Source organism: Oncorhynchus gorbuscha, linkage group LG06, assembly GCF_021184085.1.
Source record: "Oncorhynchus gorbuscha isolate QuinsamMale2020 ecotype Even-year linkage group LG06, OgorEven_v1.0, whole genome shotgun sequence".
Classification (NCBI taxonomy): domain Eukaryota; kingdom Metazoa; phylum Chordata; class Actinopteri; order Salmoniformes; family Salmonidae; genus Oncorhynchus; species Oncorhynchus gorbuscha.
This window is the reverse complement of record NC_060178.1, coordinates 13,617,555-13,638,644: the sequence shown is the minus strand read 5'-3', so window position 1 is coordinate 13,638,644 and position 21,090 is coordinate 13,617,555. Positions and strand designations below refer to the sequence as shown.

The 21,090-nt window shown below is 45.5% G+C and overlaps 1 protein-coding gene across 2 annotated transcripts in view; it reads left to right on the top strand.

Annotated features, from left to right (window-relative positions):
• Positions 1-21,090, top strand: part of LOC124037574 (dual specificity protein phosphatase 8-like) — a 141,250-nt gene that overhangs the window by 40,105 nt on the left and 80,055 nt on the right. For both annotated transcript variants that reach the window (XM_046352406.1, XM_046352407.1), the window contains exon 3: positions 14,422-14,560. In XM_046352406.1, the coding sequence (XP_046208362.1) occupies positions 14,422-14,560 (139 nt within the window). The remainder of the gene's footprint in view (positions 1-14,421; positions 14,561-21,090) is intronic.

The following is a 21,090-nucleotide window of genomic DNA, read 5'->3' as shown; positions in this document are numbered from 1 at the left end:
ATGGGCCTCTGTAAACCTGTTTAGATATTCCCCCCCAAAATCTGCCATTTCCAGCTACAATAGTCATTTCCAACATGAACAATGTCTACACTGTATTTCTGATCAATTTGATGTTGTTTTAATGGACAATTTTTTTAATTTTCTTTCAAAAACAAGGACATTTCGAAGTGACCCCAAACTTTTGAACGGTAGTGTAAGTGTTTAGTCAAATCATTAGTTAGCTAACTATCTACCACATGAATTGTGCAAAAATATGATACTTAACGTTAGCGAGCTAGCCAGTCAGTCAGTGGCGCTGACAGATTAAACTGGTATCAACAAAATGTGTTTCACTCTATCCCATAAAACATGACATTGCTAACTATGCATGTTTGCCATTAGTTGCAATAAATATTGTCATTGCCAATGGTTTGCTGCAGATTCACCACTAATGGCAAACTTTTGCAAAATCAAATTTGTCACTAACTAACAGGATGTTTGCAGCAACAAATTAATTTAGGGAAATTTGTAAATAACTAGGTTACAAAAATGTCCAAATGTGGGAGTAATGATTAATAAATGATGAATAAATTATTTACTAATCCATTATAAATGCTTTATTATGTGGAGGTATTATAAAGTGCTACCACACCCTTTCACGGCAAATGACAGAGGGGACCTTTGCCCTAACATGTCTGAGGACAGACAGACAGACAGACAGACAGACAGACAGACAGACAGACAGACAGACAGACAGACAGACAGACAGACAGACAGACACACACACACACACACACACACACACACACACACACACACACACACACACACACACACACACACACACACACACACACACACACACACACACACACACACACACACACAGCAGTGCCAGCTGCCAGTGCCAGTCAATGACATCATATCACCATTGAGTATTATCTTTACTGACGGGGTTGTTTGTACAGTCTTAAATCCTGCTGATAGACTAAAGCTTTGATGGTTCGAACCAGCACTCACCTGCAACTACAGAGCCTTCAGAACCTATCCATACTCCTTGACTTGTTCCACATTTTGTTGTGTTACAGCCTGAATTCAAAATGGATTCAATAGGTTTTTCTCTCACCCATCTACACACAATACCTCATTATGACAAAGTGAAAATATGTTTTTAGACATTTTTGTTAATTCTTTGAAACTAAATACAGAAATATATTATTTCTATAAGTATTCACACCCCTGTCAATACATCACCTTAGGCAGTGATGAAAGCAGTGTTGTTCTGGTTAAATCTCTGAGTGCTTTCCACACCTGGATTGTACTCTATTTGAACATTATTGTTTGTTTAATTCTTCCAGCTCAAATTGGTTGTTGATCATTGCTATACAGCCATTTTCAAGCCGTGCCATTGATTTCCAAGTTGATTTCAGTCATAACTGTAACTCGTCCACTCAGGAACATTCAATGTCGTCTTGGTAAGCAATTCCAGTGTAGATGTACGGTGCATTCAGAAAGTATTCAGACCCCTTTACTTTTTTCACATTTTATTACGTTAAAGCCTTATTCTAAAATTGATTAAATATTTTTCCCTCATCAATCGGAGTGTTAAACGCCGTTTTCCACTCGTCCCCCCTCCTCTCGAGATGATGCGCACGAGATGGTAAAAACTTCCAGTAAAGCAGGATACCGTCCTTCCTTCTACATATAATGCTACATAATGACAAAGCAAAAACAGGTTTTTAGACATTTGTGCAACTATATAAAAACTCCCCAGTGTAACGGCGTTCGTCTGTTGAAAGAAGAGAGTCGGACCGAAATGCAGCGTGTTGGTTACTCATGACTTTAATGAATGAAAAACGCGGTACATGAAATAACTGAAACTAAATACAAAAACAACAGAACGGAACGTGAAACTAATTACAGCCTATCTGGTGACTACAACACAGAGACAGGTACAATCACCCACGAAATACAAAGCGAAACTCAGGCTGCCTAAATACGGTTCCCAATCAGAGACAACGATAAGCACCTGATTCTAATTGAGAATCGCCTCAGGCAGCCAAGCCTAACAACACCCCTAATCAGCCGCGATCCCAAATAATACAAACCCCAATATGAAACACAACATATAAACCCATGTCACACCCTGGCCTACCCAAACATATAACAAAAACACAAAATACAATGACCAAGGCGTGACACCCAGAAACATTTACATAAGTATTCAGGCCCTTTACTACTTTGTTGAAGCACCTTTGACAGCGATTACAGCCTCGAGTATTCTTGGGTATGACTTTAAAAGCACACCTGTATTTGGGGAGTTTCTCCCATTCTTCTCTGCAGATCCCCTCAAGCTCTGTCAGGTTGGATCGGGAGCGTCGCTGCACGTCTATTTTCAGGTCTCTCCAGAGATGTTCAATGGGGTTCAAGCCCGGGCTCTGGCTGGGCCACTCGAGGACATTCAGAGACTTGTCCCGAAACCAGTCCTGCGTTGTCTTGGCTGTGTGCTTAGGATCGTTGTCACGTTGGAAGATGAACCAAAAAATGTCTGCAGCACTGAAGCTCCCAAGAACACAGTGGCCTCCCTCATTCTTAAATGTAAGAAGTTTGTTGGAACCACTGGACGCCCTGCCAAACTGAGTAATCAAGGGAGAAGGGCCTTGGTCAGTGAGGTGACCAAGAATCCGATGGTCACTCTGACAATGCTCCAGAGTTCCTAGGTGGAGATGGGAGAACCTTCCAGAAGGACAGCCATCTCTGCAGAACTCCACCAATCAGGCCTTTATGGTAGAGTGACCAGACGGAAGCCACTCCTCAGTAAAAGGACGATGACACCCCGCTTGGAGTTTGCCAAAAGGGACCTAAAGACTCTCAGAAAATGAGAAACAATATTCTCTGGTCTGATGAAATCAAGATTTAACTTGGCCTGAATGCAAAGTGTCATGTCTGGAGGAAACCTGGCCCCATCCTTACGGTGAAGCATGGTGGTGGCAGCATCATTCTGTGAGGATATTTGTCAGCAGCAGGGACTGGGAGACTAGTCGGGATCGAGGGAAAGATGAACGTAGAAAAGTACAGAAAGATCCTTGATGAAAATCTGCTCCGGAGCGCTTAGGACCCCAGACTTCTGCGAAGGTTCCAGAGTTTAAGAGGATCTGCATAGAAGAATGGGAGAAACTCTCCAAATACAGGTGTGCCAAGCTTGTAGCGTCATACCCATGAATGCACTGTTTGTCTGAACAAAAATATTAACGCAAAATGTAAAGTGTTGGTCCCATGTTTCATGAGCTGAAATAATATATATAAAAAATGTTCCATATGCACAACAAGCTTATTTCCCTCAAATGTTGTGAGCAAACTTGTTTACATCCCTGTTAGTGAGCATTTCTCCTTTGCCAAGGCAATTCATCCACCAGACGGGTGTGGCATATCAAGAAGCTGGTTAATCAGCATGATCATTACACAGGTGCAACTTGTGCTGAGGGCAATAAAAGGCCTCCGAAATGTTGTGTCACACAACACCTTGCCACCGTTGTCTCACGTTTTGAGGGAGTGTGCAATTGGCATGCTGAATGCAATAATTTCCAACAGAGTAGTTGCCAGAGAATGATCACACCCATTGTTATCGTATTTCCCAGCATGCTGGAAGATTTTTTTTTTAAATTGTTTGTTTCAATATCTTTGTTTGTGCATTTACTTTGATTATGTTACACAAAGATAAATAACATACATTTTCTAAATGAATCCAATCAGTTTTAGATTTCTTTTGCACCCGTTACTGTAATGTTTGTTCCAGTTCAGATGATTTGGGTAGTCCCAACCCGTTACTGTAATGTTTGTTCCAGTTCAGATGATTTGGGTAGTCCCAACCCGTTACTGTAATGTTTGTTCCAGTTCAGATGATTTGGGTAGTCCCAACCCGTTACTGTAATGTTTGTTCCAGTTCAGATGATTTGGGTAGTCCCAACCCGTTACTGTAATGTTTGTTCCAGTTCAGATGATTTGGGTAGTCCCAACCCGTTACTGTAATGTTTGTTCCAGTTCAGATGATTTGGGTAGTCCCAACCCATTACTGTAATGTTTGTTCCAGTTCAGATGATTTGGGTAGTCCCAACCCGTTACTGTAATGTTTGTTCCAGTTCAGATGATTTGGGTAGTCCCAACCCGGACACTCATTCTGAGTGCATGTTGCATTTGAATGAAACATCTTATGGTGTCTGGATTCTAACACATCACTTTTACAAGCCAGCAAAATGTGACTTGTGGGTAGGGTGGCACAATTCTGTTAACTTTGGCAAAATTCCCAGGATTTCCAGAAATTCTGGTTGGGCATTTACTGGAACGGAAGCAGGAAATTCAACCAGGATTTTGGAAATAATCTGGGAGTTTTGTAAACCTACTTGCAAGCCTTATAACAAATGGTATGAAGGATGACCTTACAGGGTACTTTTTTTTGTTACATTTGATAGCGGAGCTCTGAGGAATGCTTAAAAATTGCTATGCAGTGTGTCGATCCCTGTATCACTTCATCCTTGTTTAGAATTGTTTTCATCACCTGCATCCTGTATTCAAAATGACTGCCAAGGTTGGGCAGACTAAGCTACAAGACAACAACCTGAAGTATCTAAAGTGGAACAACCATTTCAGTAACAGGGGCAATAAATCCAAGCAACATATTGAATTAGTTTAGAACATTTTATAATTTATATTTGAGTAGCATAAGGTGATTAAAAATTTAAAAAATCAATCATGCACAAACCATTTTTAAAAAGAAACCTGCAATATAGTTTGCTGGAAAATATGATAATGATGGTAGTGGTTTTGATTCAAAGTGATGTGTATGAGTTTCAGGCTCCTGTATCAGGGTAAAAGTAGGCCCTCAAAATAACGCTTATTTTGTTGATTATCTTTGAATGATACCATATTCACTTAGGATCTCACTTGGTGAAGTACATATAACCAAAAATGTCTCTGTCACTAACAAATACAGTCATTTGTGGTAACTCTACAATTTACTCGAGGCAAGGCACTCTGGGAAATATTTGAATAAGGCTTTACACTAAGCAGTATGTTAATTTAACACTGTTCCCATGTCTACATGGGTCCACAGACTCAACACTGTCAGTGTTCATGTGTTTGTTTTTAAACACGGGTATGTATAAATGCTGTGTCTGTCTTCTCTGCAGCAGCAGTTGAAATCATTAGGTTTCGACCTAGAACATTTTATGCTCTCACTGCGGGCCATTTTCCCTACTGCCTGTGTCATGTTTGTTGCACATAATGTCCTATTTGAAGCCAGACCTCTCGTTATTGTACACAGATAAAACACCCGCTGAGAGGCAGATCTGGGGGGGGTGAGGTCTTAGACTCACAGGCCAGTAACGGAGGGAAAAACGCTCTCCCACTCCCTCCCTCCCTTCTTCTCTTTCTGTGGAGGAGGTAAGAGAAAAGAGACTCTACTTATATCCTGCTGTGATGCTCTCTCTCAATTTCAATTTAAGGGGCTTTATTGGTATGGGAAACATATGTTTACATTGCCAAAGCAAGTGAAATAGATAATAAACAAAAGTTAAATTAACAATATAAAATGAACAGTAAACATTACACTTACAAAATGTCCAAATGATCAGAGATACTTCATCTCTCTGTCTCTGTCTCTCTATTTCTGTCTCTCTATTTCTGTCTCTCTCTCTCTCTCTCTCTCTCTCTCTCTCTCTCTCTCTCTCTCTCTCTCTCTCTCTCTCTCTCTCTCTCTCTCTCTCTCTCTCTCTCTCTCTCTCTCTCTCTCTCTCTCTCTCTCTGTCTCTGTCTCTATTTCTGTCTCTCTGTCTCTGTCTCTGTCTCTATTTCTCTCTCTATTTCTCTCTCTATTTCTCTCTCTCTCTCTCTCTCTCTCTCTCTCTCTCTCTCTCTCTCTCTCTCTTTCTCTCTCTGTCTCTGTCTCTTTCTCTCTATTTCTGTCTCTCTCTCTCTCCCCCTCAATTCAATTTGCTGTATTGGCATTACGTAACAACGTACATATTGCCAAAGCATGCTTTGGAGATTAAGTTAGACATTTACAATATTAACGTAATTAAAATAATAATAATCAAGATTGCCAACGGGACAATCAGTAACAATAATAATCAAGGGTAAAAATAACCTTACAATTAACAATAACAATGGCATGGAGGACATGTGCAGGTTGGTTTGTCTCTCAATCTCTCTGTCTCTCGCTCTTTCTCTCTCCATCTCTCTGCTCGCTCACCCCTCTCCCTATCTCCCTCTCTCGCTCTCGTTCTCACTCTCACTCTCACTCTCCTCAATTCAATTCAAAGGGCTTTATTGGAATAGGAAACATATGTTAACATTGCCAAAGCAAGTGAAATAGATAATAAACAAAAGTGAAATATACAATAAAAAATGAACAGTAAACATTACACTCACAGAAGTTTCAAAGGAATAGAGACATTTGGAATGTCATGTTATGGCTATGCACAGTGTTATAACTATACAAATGCAAAATGGGTTGTATTTACAGTGGTGTTTGTTCTCCACTGGTTGCTGCTGTGATGGCACACTGTGGTATTTCACCCAGTAGATATGGGAGTTTATCAAAAGTTGATTTGTTTTTCGAATTCTTTGTGGGTCTGTGTAATCTGAAGGGAATGTGTGTTTCTAATATGGTCAAACATTTAGCAGGAGGTGAGGAAGTGCAGCTCAGTTTCCACCTCATTTTGTGGGCAGTGTGGCACATAGCCTTTCATCTCTTGAGAACCACGTGTCCTTTCGGCGGGTTTTTCTCAATAGCAAGGCTATGCTCAGAGTCTGTACATAGTCAAAGAGTTCCTTCATTTTGGGTCAGTCACAGTGGTCAGCTATTCTGCCACTGTGTACTTTCTGTTTAGGGCAGTTTTTTTAAGGGCAGTAGTTTGCTCAGTTGTTTTGTAAATTCTTTCCAATGTGTCAAGTAATTATCTTTTTTGTTTTCTTATGATTTGGTTGGGTCTAATTGTGTTGCTGTCCTGGGACTCTGTGGGGTCTGTTTGTGTTTGTGAACAGAGCCCCAGGACCAGCTTGCTTAGGGGGCTCTTACATTTACATTTACATTTAAGTCATTTAGCAGACGCTCTTATCCAGGTTCATCTCTCTGTAGGGTGTGTTTGTGAACAGAGCCCCAGGACCAGCTTGCTTAGGGGGCTCTTCTCCATGTTCATCTCTCTGTAGGGTGTGTTTGTGAACAGAGCCCCAGGACCAGCTTGCTTAGGGGGCTCTTCTCTAGGTTTATTTCTCTGTAGGATGTGTTTGTGAACAGAGCACCAGGACCAGCTTGCTTAGGGGACTCTTCTCCAGGTTCATCTCTCTGTAGGGTGTGTTTGTGAACAGAGCCCCAGGACCAGCATGCTTAGGGGACTCTTCTCCAGGTTCATCTCTCTGTAGGGTGTGTTTGTGAACAGAGCCCCAGGACCAGCTTGCTTAGGGGACTATTCTCCAGGTTCATCTCTCTGTAGGGTGTGTTTGTGAACAGAGCCCCAGGACCAGCTTGCTTAGGGGACTCTTCTCAAGGTTCATCTGTCTGTAGGGTGTGTTTGTGAACAGAGCCCCAGGACCAGCTTGCTTAGGGGACTCTTCTCCAGGTTCATCTCTCTGTAGGGTGGGTTTGTGAACAGAGCCCCAAGACCAGCTTGCTTAGGGGGCTCTTCTCCAGCTTCATCTCTCTGTAGGTTGTGTTTATGAACAGAGCCCCAGGACCAGCTTGCTTAGGGGACTCTTCTCCAGGTTCATCTTTCTGTAGGGTGTGTTTGTGTTTGTGAACAGAGCCCCAGGACCAGCTTGCTTAGGGGACTCTTCTCCAGGTTCATCTTTCTGTAGGGTGTGTTTGTGTTTGTGAACAGAGCCCCAGGACCAGCTTGCTTAGGGGGCTCTTCTCCAGGTTCATCTCTCTGTAGGGTGTGTTTGTGAACAGAGCCCCAGGACCAGCTTGCTTAGGGGGCTCTTCTCCAGGTTCATCTCTCTGTAGGTTGTGTTTGTGAACAGAGCCCCAGGACCAGCTTGCTTAGGGGCTCTTCTCCAGGTTCTCTCTCTCTGTAGGGTGTGTTTGTGAACAGAGCCCCAGGACCAGCTTGCTTAGGGGCTCTTCTCCAGGTTCATCTCTCTGTAGGGTGTGTTTGTGAACAGAGCCCCAGGACCAGCTTGCTTAGGGGCTCTTCTCCAGGTTCATCTCTCTGTAGGGTGTGTTTGTGAACAGAGCCCCAGGACCAGCTTGCTTTGGGGCTCTTCTCCAGGTTCATCTCTCTGTAGGGTGTGTGTCTCTCAATCTCTCTGTCTCTCGCTCTCCATCTCTTGTGAACAGAGCCCCAGGACCAGCTTGCTTAGGGGCTCTTCTCCAGGTTCATCTCTCTGTAGGGTGTGTTTGTGAACAGAGCCCCAGGACCAGCTTGCTTAGGGGACTCTTCTCCAGGTTCATCTCTCTGTAGGGTGTGTTTGTGAACAGAGCCCCAGGACCAGCTTGCTTAGGGGCTCTTCTCCAGGTTCATCTCTCTGTTTCAAAGGGTGTGTTTGTGTTTTGTGTTTGTGAACAGAGCCCCAGGACCAGCTTGTATTTAGGGGCTCTCCTCCAGGTTCATCTCTATGTAGGGTGTGTTTGTGAACAGAGTCCCAGGACCAGCATGCTTAGGGGGCTCTTCTCCAGGTTCATCTCTCTGTAGGGTGTGTTTATGAACAGAGCCCCAGGACCAGCTTGCTTAGGGGGCTCTTCTCCAGGTTCATCTCTCTGTAGGGTGTGTTTGTGAACAGAGCCCCAGGACCAGCTTGCTTAGGGGGCTCTTCTCCAGGTTCATCTCTCTGTAGGTTGTGTTTATGAACAGAGCCCCAGGACCAGCTTGCTTAGGGGGCTCTTCTCCAGGTTCATCTCTCTGTAGGGTGTGTTTGTGAACAGAGCCCCAGGACCAGCTTGCTTAGGGGGCTCTTCTCCAGGTTCATCTCTCTGTAGGGTGTGTTTGTGAACAGAGCCCCAGGACCAGCTTGCTTAGGGGGCTCTTCTCCAGGTTCATCTCTCTGTAGGGTGTGTTTGTGAACAGAGCCCCAGGACCAGCTTGCTTAGGGGGCTCTTCTCCAGGTTCATCTCTCTGTAGGGTGTGTTTGTGAACAGAGCCCCAGGACCAGCTTGCTTAGGGGCTCTTCTCCAGGTTCATCTCTCTGTAGGGTGTGTTTGTGAACAGAGCCCCAGGACCAGCTTGCTTAGGGGACTCTTCTCCAGGTTCATCTCTCTGTAGGGTGTGTTTGTGAACAGAAGCCCCAGGACCAGCTTGCTTAAGGGGCTCTTCTCCAGGTTCATCTCTCTGTAGGGTGTGTTTGTGTTTGTGAACAGAGCCCCAGGACCAGCTTGCTTAGGGGGCTCTCCTCCAGGTTCATCTCTATGTAGGGTGTGTTTGTGAACAGAGTCCCAGGACCAGCATGCTTAGGGGGCTCTTCTCCAGGTTCATCTCTCTGTAGGGTGTGTTTGTGAACAGAGCCCCAGGACCAGCTTGCTTAGGGGGCTCTTCTCCAGGTTCATCTCTCTGTAGGTTGTGTTTATGAACAGAGCCCCAGGACCAGCTTGCTTAGTGGGCTCTTCTCCAGGTTAATCTCTCTGTAGGGTGTGTTTGTGTTTGTGAACAGAGCCCCAGGACCAGCTTGCTTAGGGGGCTCTTCTCCAGGTTCATCTCTCTGTAGGGTGTGTTTGTGAACAGAGCCCCAGGACCAGCTTGCTTAGGGGGCTCTTCTCCAGGTTCATCTCTCTGTAGGGTGTGTTTGTGAACAGAGCCCCAGGACCAGCTTGCTTAGGGGTTTCTCCTCCAGGTTCATCTCTCTGTAGGGTGTGTTTGTGAACAGAGCCCCAGGACCAGCTTGCTTAGGGGGCTCTTCTCCAGGTTCATCTCTCTGTCGGTGATGGGTTTGTTATGTAAGGTTTGGGAATCGCTTCGTTTTAGGTGGTAGTAGAATTTAACGGCTCTTTTCTGGATTTTGATCATTTGCAGGTATCGGCCTAATTCTGCTCTGATTGCATTATTTGGAGTTTTACGTTGTACACAGAGGATATTTTTGCAGAATTCTGCATGCAGTCTCAATTTGGTGTTTGTCCATTTTGTGAATTCTTGGTTGGTGAGTGGACCCCAGACATCACAACCATAAAGGGTAATATCTCTCTATCACTCTCTCTCTGCCTCTCTCTCACTCCTCTCTACCTTTCGCCATTGTACCTATGCAACACCTGCATTGTTAATGGTAGAAATAGCAGTATAGTAGTGTAGTGCTGCTGCCTGCTGGCTGGTGAAGGGGGAGGGACTGAGTCTTTTCATATGCTGCAGTATGTCAACTCCAGAGGTTATTGACCTCTAACAATGCAGTAATCTCTCTCTCTCTCTCTCTCTCTCTCTCTCTCTCTCTCTCTCTCTCTCTCTCTCTCTCTCTCTCTCTAATTAAATTCAAGGGCTTTATTTTCATGGGAAACATATGTTAACATTGCCAAAGCAAGTGAACCCAGATGGTATCAGTGGACTCAAATGGGTATCAGTGGACTCAAATGGGTATCAGTGGACTAGCTTGGTATCAGTGGACTCAGATGAGTATCAGTGGACTCAAATGGGTATCAGTGGACTCAAATGGGTATCAGTGGACTCAAATGGGTTCAGTGGACTCAGATGGTATCAGTGGACTCAAATGGGTATCAGTGGACTCAAATGGGTATCAGTGGACTAGCTTGGTATCAGTGGACTCAAATGGGTATCAGTGGACTCAGATGGGTTCAGTGGACTCAAATGGGTATCAGTGGACTAGCTTGGTATCAGTGGACTCAGATGAGTATCAGTGGACTCAGATGGTATCAGTGGACTCAGATGGTATCAGTGGACTCAGATGGTATCAGTGAATTCAGATGGGTATCAGTGGACTCAGATGGGTATCAGTGGACTCAGATGGTATCAGTGGACTCAGATGGTATCAGTGGACTCAGATGGGTATCAGTGGACTCAGATGAGTATCAGTGGACTCAGATGGGTATCAGTGGACTCAGATGGGTATCAGTGGACTCAGATGGGTATCAGTGGACTCAGATGGTATCAGTGGACTCAGATGGGTATCAGTGGACTCAGATGGGTATCAGTGGACTCAGATGGGTATCAGTGGACTCAGATGGGTATCAGTGGACTCAGATGGGTATCAGTGGACTCAGATGGGTATCAGTGGACTCAGATGGTATCAGTGGACTCAGATGGGTATCAGTGGACTCAGATGAGTATCAGTGGACTCAGATGGGTATCAGTGGACTCAGAGATGACTCAGGTATCAGTGGACTCAGATGGGTATCAGTGGACTCAGATGGGTATCAGTGGACTCAGATGGGTATCAGTGGACTCAGATGGGTATCAGTGGACTCAGATGGTATCAGTCAGATGGGTATCAGTGGACTCAGATGGGTATCAGTGGACTCAGATGGGTATCAGTGGACTCAGATGGGTATCAGTGGACTCAGATGGGTATCAGTGGACTCAGATGGGTATCAGTGGACTCAGATGGTATCAGTGGACTCAGATGGGTATCAGTGGACTCAGATGAGTATCAGTGGACTCAGATGGGTATCAGTGGACTCAGATGGGTATCAGTGGACTCAGATGGTATCAGTGGACTCAGATGGGTATCAGTGGACTCAGATGGGTATCAGTGGACTCAGATGGGTATCAGTGGACTCAGATGGGTATCAGTGGACTCAGATGGTATCAGTGGACTCAGATGGTATCAGTGGACTCAGATGGTATCAGTGGACTCAGATGGGTTCAGTTGACTCAGATGAGTATCAGTGGACTCAGATGGTATCAGTGGACTCAGATGGGTATCAGTGGACTCAGATGGTATCAGTGGACTCAGATGGGTTCAGTTGACTCAGATGAGTATCAGTGGACTCAGATGGTATCAGTTGACTCAGATGGTACCAGTTGACTCAGATGGGTTCAGTGGACTCAGATGGTATCAGTTGACTCAGATGGGTTCAGTGGACTCAGAATTGGTGTCATTGAACTCAGATGGGTTCAGTGAACTCAGATGGGTTCAGTTAACTCAGATGGGTTCAGAGGACTGCTGTACTGGAGGTTGTGTTTAAACGCAGACTAGGTGGTCAGGTTGAGATGCTGTCTCCCCTCTCAGATGGGTTCAGTTAACTAGGTGGTCAGGTCGAGATGCTCTCTCCCCTCTCAGATGGGTTCAGTTAACTAGGTGGTCAGGTTGAGATGCTCTCTCCCCTCTCAGATGGGTTCAGTTAACTAGGTGGTCAGGTTGAGATGCTCTCTCCCCTCTCAGATGGGTTCAGTTAACTAGGTGGTCAGGTTGAGATGCTCTCTCCCCTCTCAGATGGGTTCAGTTAACTAGGTGGTCAGGTTGAGATGCTCTCTCCCCTCTCAGATGGGTTCAGTTAACTAGGTGGTCAGGTTGAGATGCTGTTTCCCCTCTCAGATGGGTTCAGTTAACTAGGTGGTCAGGTTGAGATGCTCTCTCCCCTCTCAGATGGGTTCAGTTAACTAGGTGGTCAGGTTGAGATGCTCTCTGTCCCCTCTTAGATGGGTTCAGTTAACTAGGTGGTCAGGTTGAGATGCTGTCTCCCCTCTCAGATGGGTTCAGTTAACTAGGTGGTCAGGTTGAGATGCTCTCTCCCCTCTCAGATGGGTTCAGTTAACTAGGTGGTCAGTTTGAGATGCTCTCTCCCCTCTCAGATGGGTTCAGTTAACTAGGTGGTCAGGTTGAGATGCTCTCTCCCCTCTCAGATGGGTTCAGTTAACTAGGTGGTCAGGTTGAGATGCTCTCTCCCCTCTCAGCTCTCTCCCTCTCAGATGGGTTCAGTTAACTAGGTGGTCAGTTTGAGATGCTCTCTCCCCTCTCAGATGGGTTCAGTTAACTAGGTGGTCAGGTTAAGATGCTCTCTCCCCTCTCAGATGGGTTCAGTTAACTAGGTGGTCAGGTTGAGATGCTGTCTCCCCTCTCATATGGTCGCTGACCACACAACAGTTAAGACAGGGAACAACAGTCTTTTACAGGTGTTGTAGATGTGTTAGAAACATGACACGACATACTGTACACATCCATCCATTCTGGACTCATCCATCCATTTTCTACTCATCATTCATTCTGTACTCCTCCACCCATTTTGTACTCATCATCCATTTTGTACTCATCCATCCATTCTGTACTCCTCCGTTCTGTACTCATTCATCCATTCTGTACTCATCCATCCATTCTGTACTCCTCTATCCCGATGGGTCAGGAAAAACATGCATCAGTCACCTGTGTATCTGTCGTACTCATTCAAGACATCCATCCATTCTGTACGGCTGCTGTGTAACATGACGGCTGCTGTGTAACATGAAGCACAAACACACATTGACACACGCACACACACACTGACACACGCACACACACACTGACACACACACACACACACACACACACACACACACACACACACACACACACACACACACACACACACACACACACACACACACACACACACACACACACACACACACACACACACACACACACACACACACACACACACACACACACACACACACACACACACTGAGGCACGCACACAAACACACACTATTGCAGAGTAATAGACTCTCTGATACACACTATAGACCTGTGTGTCTACCATGACCCACTGCATGGTAAAGCTCACAGAGAAAGACAAAAGGGCCACTCAGCAGTGAACAGTGGTCTTGGAGGAAGTGTTGTTTTGCCGAGCAGCTATAGTGTAGTCTGTATGCTATCTGAAGGTCGGAGGGAGCACGAGAAAACAACACGAAGAAAAGGGTTAAAGAACCCCCTTTCAGTAGTGGTTTAGAGCTGCAATGCGATAGGCTAGGCGCTGGTCATGTGACTAAAACCTGCCTGACAACATGGAGAAGGAGCCTGACTGGCGTGTCACACACACAGCATAGACAAACACAGGCGCATGCTCGCATCTCTTCCTCTTTTACAAACACATTGTGACAAAGCCTCTACAGCATGCTGATGCATTGAAGGTGCTTGAACTGTCCATTTACACACATGCATGTGGATGGAATGTTTTGTATTTAACAGATAATATGTCCTCCTTATTTAGCCGTTATTTACTGTTACAGCATCGCTTCCTGGATATCAATGTGAAAATCCCTTTAGATTTTTTTTATTTCTCTGTCTAGATGGTGTAATACTTTGCTATGTTCCCAAATGTTGTTTCGGTAACCCCATGCACCACCCACCCAACCCCCTCTATATCATAAGATTTCAAAATGAAGATAAATGTGTGTTTTAATACAAACAGCAGTTTTTATCAGTGCAACTTTTTTTACTCATGGGATATGACAACTTCATGTTCCTTTTGCAATGAATGATACTAAACCCTAACCTCCATTGACATCTTCTTGCTCACTGGTGTTTCTACAGGTTGAGATGGGCAGGAAACAGGAAGTGGTGGTATACGACCAGAGTTCCAAAGAGACGGGGCAACTGTCCAAAGACTGCTTTGTCCACATCTTGCTGGGCAAACTGGAGGGCACCTTCCATCGAGTCTCCCTGCTCACAGGTAGGCACTTTCTGTGTGTGTGTGTGTGTGTGTGTGTGTGTGTGTGTGTGTGTGTGTGTGTGTGTGTGTGTGTGTGTGTGTGTGTGTGCGTGCGTGCGTGCGTGCGTGCGTGCGTGCGTGCGTGCGTGCGTGCGTGTGTGTGTGCGTGGGAACCACCATCCTGGAATCAGTGTTTACAAGCCGATGGTGTTTCACAGCTGATCCAAAGTCAGTTCCTGTGTGTCTATAACAATGTGGCCTGCATTGAACAAGTAGGCATGGTGCAGTGTGCCATGCTTCTGTTTGGACAGCAGGTATCACTAGTGAGCATCATCTGTCATCGTGTTCATCAGTCTTTCACTCACTCATTATATGGTTAATAATGCATTTATTTATTATATGGCATATTGGTCACTCTGTCGATGGAAGGAAGGAATAGGAAAATAGTCATTGTGAACATCTATGAGTTTTGCATTGCAAACCTCTCCTAAGAGTCCCCCACCCCTCTCTCTTTCACTCTCCAAGCCCTTTGAAATTGAGGCTTAAGCTTAAATTCAAATATGAATACCTGTTTCTCAAATCAGCCAGTCTTATTTTCCATGCTTAATAGCTTTTTCCTTTTGGCTGGTAAGCACCCTCAGAGTTAGAAAGGAGGCCTGACGCGGGTATTAATCTGAGACTTAATACCTTCTCAGTATCTATCTAGGACTGCAGCGCTGCAGAGAGACAGTGGCAGTAAGCACACAGATGCTCACACACACACACAATAATCTCCCTCACTCAGGATTGGGAGAGAGACAGTGTGTGTATGTGTGTGAGTGTGCATGTGTGTGTGTAAAGATGTTTCCTACCCCTACAAATCTCCAAAAGCATAGTAAGATTCACACATATTCACACACACATATTCACACACACACACACAAAGTAAGCCTGGAATTTTCCATTTCAGCTGAGGCTACCACCTATATCCCTCTTAAAAAAAGACCCATCAGCGATTCTCTTCTCAGTCTTTCTGCATCTGCTCTCTCTCTCTCTCTCTCTCTCTCTCTCTCTCTCTCTCTCTCTCTCTCTCTCTCTCTCTCTCTCTCTCTCTCTCTCTCTCTCTCTCTCTCTCTCTCTGTCTCTCTCCCTTTCTCTGTGTCTCTCTCTCTCTCTCTGTCTCTCTCCCTTTCTCTGTGTCTCTCTCTCTCTCTCTCTCTTTCTCCCTTTCTCTGTCTCTCTCTCTCTCTCTCTCTCTCTCTCTCTCTCTCTCTCTCTCTCTCTCTCTCTCTCTCTCTCTCTCTCTCTCTCTCTCTCTCTCTTCTCCCGTTCTCTGCTGTTTCCACGACAACAGTGGAAGTGAATATGCTGGTGGATGATTCAACCAATGGGAAAGACTTTTGTTTTGTGAAATCAGGGTCAGTGGTGTTAACAGTCATAGCAGAATAATGTGTGTGTATGTGTCTGTATGCATGCATGCATTCGTGTGTGTGTTTCGGGGTCATGTGCGTTAACAGTGATCTCTGTTAACAGTGGTCTCAGCATTGGCAGGGTAGCATGGAAGTGACGGTCTCAGAGGTCAATCTGTGCCATCTGACGTCTGGTCATCCATCGTGTGACATTGGTTCTGGCGGCTGGTCATCCATCGTGTGACATTGGTTCTGGCGGCTGGTCATCCATCGTGTGACATTGGTTCTGGCGGCTGGTCATCCATCGTGTGACATTGGTTCTGGCGGCTGGTCATCCATCGTGTGACATTGGTTCTGGCGGCTGGTCATCCATCGTGTGACATTGGTTCTGGCGGCTGGTCATCCATCGTGTGACATTGGTTCTGGCGGCTGGTCATCCATCGTGTGACATTGGTTCTGGCGGCTGGTGGTCATCCATCCATGTGACATTGGTTCTGGCGGCTGGTCATCCATCGTGTGACATTGGTTCTGGCGGCTGGTCATCCATCGTGTGACATTGGTTCTGGCGGCTGGTCATCCATCGTGTGACATTGGTTCTGGCGGCTGGTCACACGGGTGTTAATTGCCGTTTTTCACCTGTTTCTCTTCTTCAGTCTTCAGCATCAGAATTAGACCTTCAGTTAGCAAAGTTCATTTATTTCCCCATCCTATATCCCTATCCTCAGATTCATTTAACAGTTATTCTGGTTAATTTGTCTCAGAATACCCAGGAACCCCCCCCCAGTCTTCGGGGAACAGGGCCTGATTTATGATGTCATTAACGGTGCCAATGACTTCATACCCAAGGGATGGCTTGATGTGGGTCCAACAGCTCACACACTCACTCACTCACACACACAATTATAAACATGTAGACAGATACACACACACACACACAATTCTAAACATGTAGACACACATAGCAACACAGCGCTCCAAGGGAGATAAAGGAAGAGGGACGGCTAGGATAGAGAGATGAAAAGAAAATGAGCCTTTAAATGGGATAGACCGAGTGAATAAAGGAATAATTGCAGCAGTTTGGTCTCGCTGTCTGGGGGAGAGTGGATTTACTGCCTAAACTGTAATGTACACACAGGCATGTTAAATGGAGGATTAAAACACACACGTGCTGCTATGGACACGCACGCACACACGCACACACACACACGCACGCACGCACGCACGCACGCACGCACGCACACACACACACACACACACACACACACACACACACACACACACACACACACACACACACACACACACACACACACACACACACACAGTCCTACCAGGGCCAGTCCAGTCCCCATTGGGTGGAGCCAGTTTGTTTGTTACAGTGGTTAGCTGACAACAACACTAGAGCATAGCTCTGATCCCATTGTTCTTACGTTTGCATAGCTATCATAGGAGAGAGAGAGGGAAAGAGAGAGAGAGAGAGGAAGCCAGAGAGATGTTTGTATGAGCAATGCAGGCATGACTATAAAATCAAATCAAATGTTATGTGTCATATGCGCCAAATACAACAACCTTACCTTGAAATGCTTTACTTTACAAGCCCATAATCAACAATGCAGTTGAAGAAATGGAGTTAAGAAAATATTGACTAAATAAACTAAAGTAAAGTAGAGAGAGAAGAAAAGGAGGATGTAGAGGGCGTCATCTAGTGTTAGCAGAGGTAGAGAGATAGAAATGAGATGGGGAGAGACCAAGGTAGGGTCCCACTTTATGTGGATAGTCTGGATAGATGGTCTACAGATGGTCATACTATCAACACACTATCTGTTAATAAGCAACAGCTTGTCTAAGGTTAGGGTTAGGGTTAGCGTTAGGTTGAGAATAAGGGTTAGGATTAGGGTTAGTAAACAGTCAGTTGAAATGTTTGTCTGTAGAGCATCTACAGATGAACTATCCAAATGAAGTGTTACCAAAGGAAACGATGCAGATGATGAGAATGTGCCCTCTGCAGATGATGAGAATGTGCCCTCTGCAGATGATGAGAATGTGCCCTCTGCAGATGATGAGAATGTGCCCTCTGCAGATGATGAGAATGTGCCCTCTGCAGATGATGACAATGTGCCCTCTGCAGATGATGAGAATGTGCCCTCTGCAGATGATGACAATGTGCCCTCTGCAGATGATGACAATGTGCCCTCTGCAGATGATGACAATGTGCCCTCTGCAGATGATGCCAATGTGCCCTCTGCAGATGATGACAATGTGCCCTCTGCAGATGATGACAATGTGCCCTCTGCAGATGATGAGAATGTGCCCTCTGCAGATGATGACAATGTGCCCTCTGCAGATGATGAGAATGTGCCCTCTGCAGATGATGACAATGTGCCCTCTGCAGATGATGACAATGTGCCCTCTGCAGATGATGACAATGTGCCCTCTGCAGATGATGAGAATGTGCCCTCTGCAGATGATGACAATGTGCCCTCTGCAGATGATGAGAATGTGCCCTCTGCAGATGATGAGAATGTGCCCTCTGCAGATGATGAGAATGTGCCCTCTGCAGATGATGAGAATGTGCCCTCTGCAGATGATGAGAATGTGCCCTCTGCAGATGATGAGAATGTGCCCTCTGCAGATGATGACAATGTGCTCTCTGCAGATGATGAGAATGTGCCCTCTGCAGATGATAGGAATGTGCCCTCTGCAGATGATGAGAATGTGCCCTCTGCAGATGATAGGAATGTGCCCTCTGCAGATGATGACAATGTGCCCTCTGCAGATGATGACAATGTGCCCTCTGCAGATGATGACAATGTGCCCTCTGCAGATGATGACAATGTGCCCTCTGCAGATGATGACAATGTGCCCTCTGCAGATGATGATGTGCCCTCTGCAATGTGCCCTCTGCAGATGATGACAATGTGCCCTCTGCAGATGATGAGAATGTGCCCTCTGCAGATGATAGTGCCCTCTGCAGATGATGTGCCCTCTGCAGATGATGAGAATGTGCCCTCTGCAGATGATGAGAATGTGCCCTCTGCAGATGATGAGAATGTGCCCTCTGCAGATGATGAGAATGTGCCCTCTGCAGATGAGAGTATGTGAAGAGAGAGAGAATAGGAGAGGGTGGAGAGAGCGAGTGACAGCGGTGCAGCTTCCGAGTGAGCAAGATCTGCAGATGTGGAGAGATGAGGACAAAGGCAGAGATTGGAGATAGAGAGAGAGGTAGAGAGGTAAGGGGAGATGCAGGTGTGAGAGTGTGTGTGTGGTCTTCAGATGTGCAGTGACTGTTTGTAATCTCTCTCAAGTGCCATCTGCCTGTTTTTTTCTCAGGATTACTAAAGGGGTTACTAAAGAAGGATTACCAAAGTGGAAGGAGAGAGAGAGAGAGAGAGAGAGAGAGAGAGAGAGAGAGAGAGAGAGAGAGAGAGAGAGAGAGAGAGAGAGAGAGAGAGAGAGAGAGAGAGTATAAACCTTTTTAAGGTTGTAAATTACTATTGTAGCTCGAAACGGCAGATTTTTTATGGATATCTACATAGGCGTACAGAGGCCCATAATCAGAAACCATCACTCCTGTGTTCCAATGGCACGTTCTATTAGCTAATCCAAGTTTATCATTTTAAAAGGCTAATTGATCATTAGAAAACTATTTTTCAATTATGTTAGCACAGCTGAAAACTGTTGTTCTGATTAAAAAAGCAATAAAACTGGCCTTCTTTTGACTAGTTGAGTATCTGGAACATCAGCATTCATGGGTTCGATTACAGGCTCAAAATGGCTAGAAACAAAGAACTTTCTTCTGAAACTCGTCAGTCTATTATTGTTCTGAGAAATGAAGGCTATTCCATACGAGAAATTGCCAACAGACTGAAGATGTTGTACAACGCTGTGTACTACTCCCTTCACAGAACAGCGCAAACTGGTTCTAACCAGAATAGAAAGAGGAGTTGGAGGCCCCAGTGCACAACTGAGAGGTTCATTAAATAGTACCCGCAAAACACCAGTCTCAACTTCATCAGAGAAGAGGCAACTCTGGGATGCTGGCCTTCAACTCGCAGGGGGGGGGGGTATTTTAGGTACTCTTTGAAGAGTTAGGATTTCAGATGTTTTCTGAAGATGGGAAGAGACTCTGCTGTCCTAGCTTCAGGGGGAAGCTGGTTCTACCATTGGTGTGCCAGGACAGAGAAGAGCTTGACTGCCCCCATAGGGGTCAGAGGGCCAAGAGACCAGAGGTGGCAGATCGGAGTACTCGGGTTGGGGTTGTAGGGTTTGAGCAGAGCCTGGAGGTAGGGAGGGGCAGTTCCTCAGTTCCTCGTAGGCAAGTACCATGTCTTGTAGTGGATGCAAGCTTTGACTGGGAGCCAGAGGATTGTGTGAAGGAGCGGGGTCACATTGGAGAACTTAGGAAGACTGAACACCAGGCGGGCTGTAGCGTTCTGGATAAGTTGCAAGGGTTTGATGGCACAGCAGAATGGAGACAGAATGGAGACAAGTTCCTGGATTAGGACCTGCGCCTGTTCGTGTGTGAGGTTGGTTCATACTCTACAGATGTTGAAGAGCATCAACCTGCAGGAGGGAGTCACTGCTTTGATGTTTGCAGAGAACGACAGGGTGTTGTCCAGAGTAACGCCAAGGTTTTTGCACTCTGTGAGGGGGACACCGGGGAATTGTCAACCTTGATGGAGAGGTCTTGGAGCGGGCAGGCCTTCCCCGGGAGGACAAGAAGCTCAGACTTGTTGAGGTTGAGCTTTAGGTAATGGGCTAACATCTAACATCTGTCAGGCACGCAGAGATACATGTCACCACTTAGGTGTCAGATGGGGGAAGGAGAAAAGTAGTTGAGAGTCCCTGAGGGACACCAGTAGTGAGAGTACAGACCCCAGATCCTCTTCACATCATCTGGTAGGAGTGGCCTGTCAGGTAAGATTGTGCAGAGTCTGAGATGGCCAGGCCTGAGAGAGTGGAGAGGAGGATCTGATGATTCACGGTAGAGGTCGACTTATTATGATTTTTCAACGGCGATACCGATTATTGGAGGACCCAAAAAAGCCGATACCGATTAATCGGCCAATTTTTTGTTTTTTATTTGTAATAATGACAATTACAACAATACTGAATTAACACTTTTATTTTAACTTAAAATAATACATCAATAAAATCAATTTA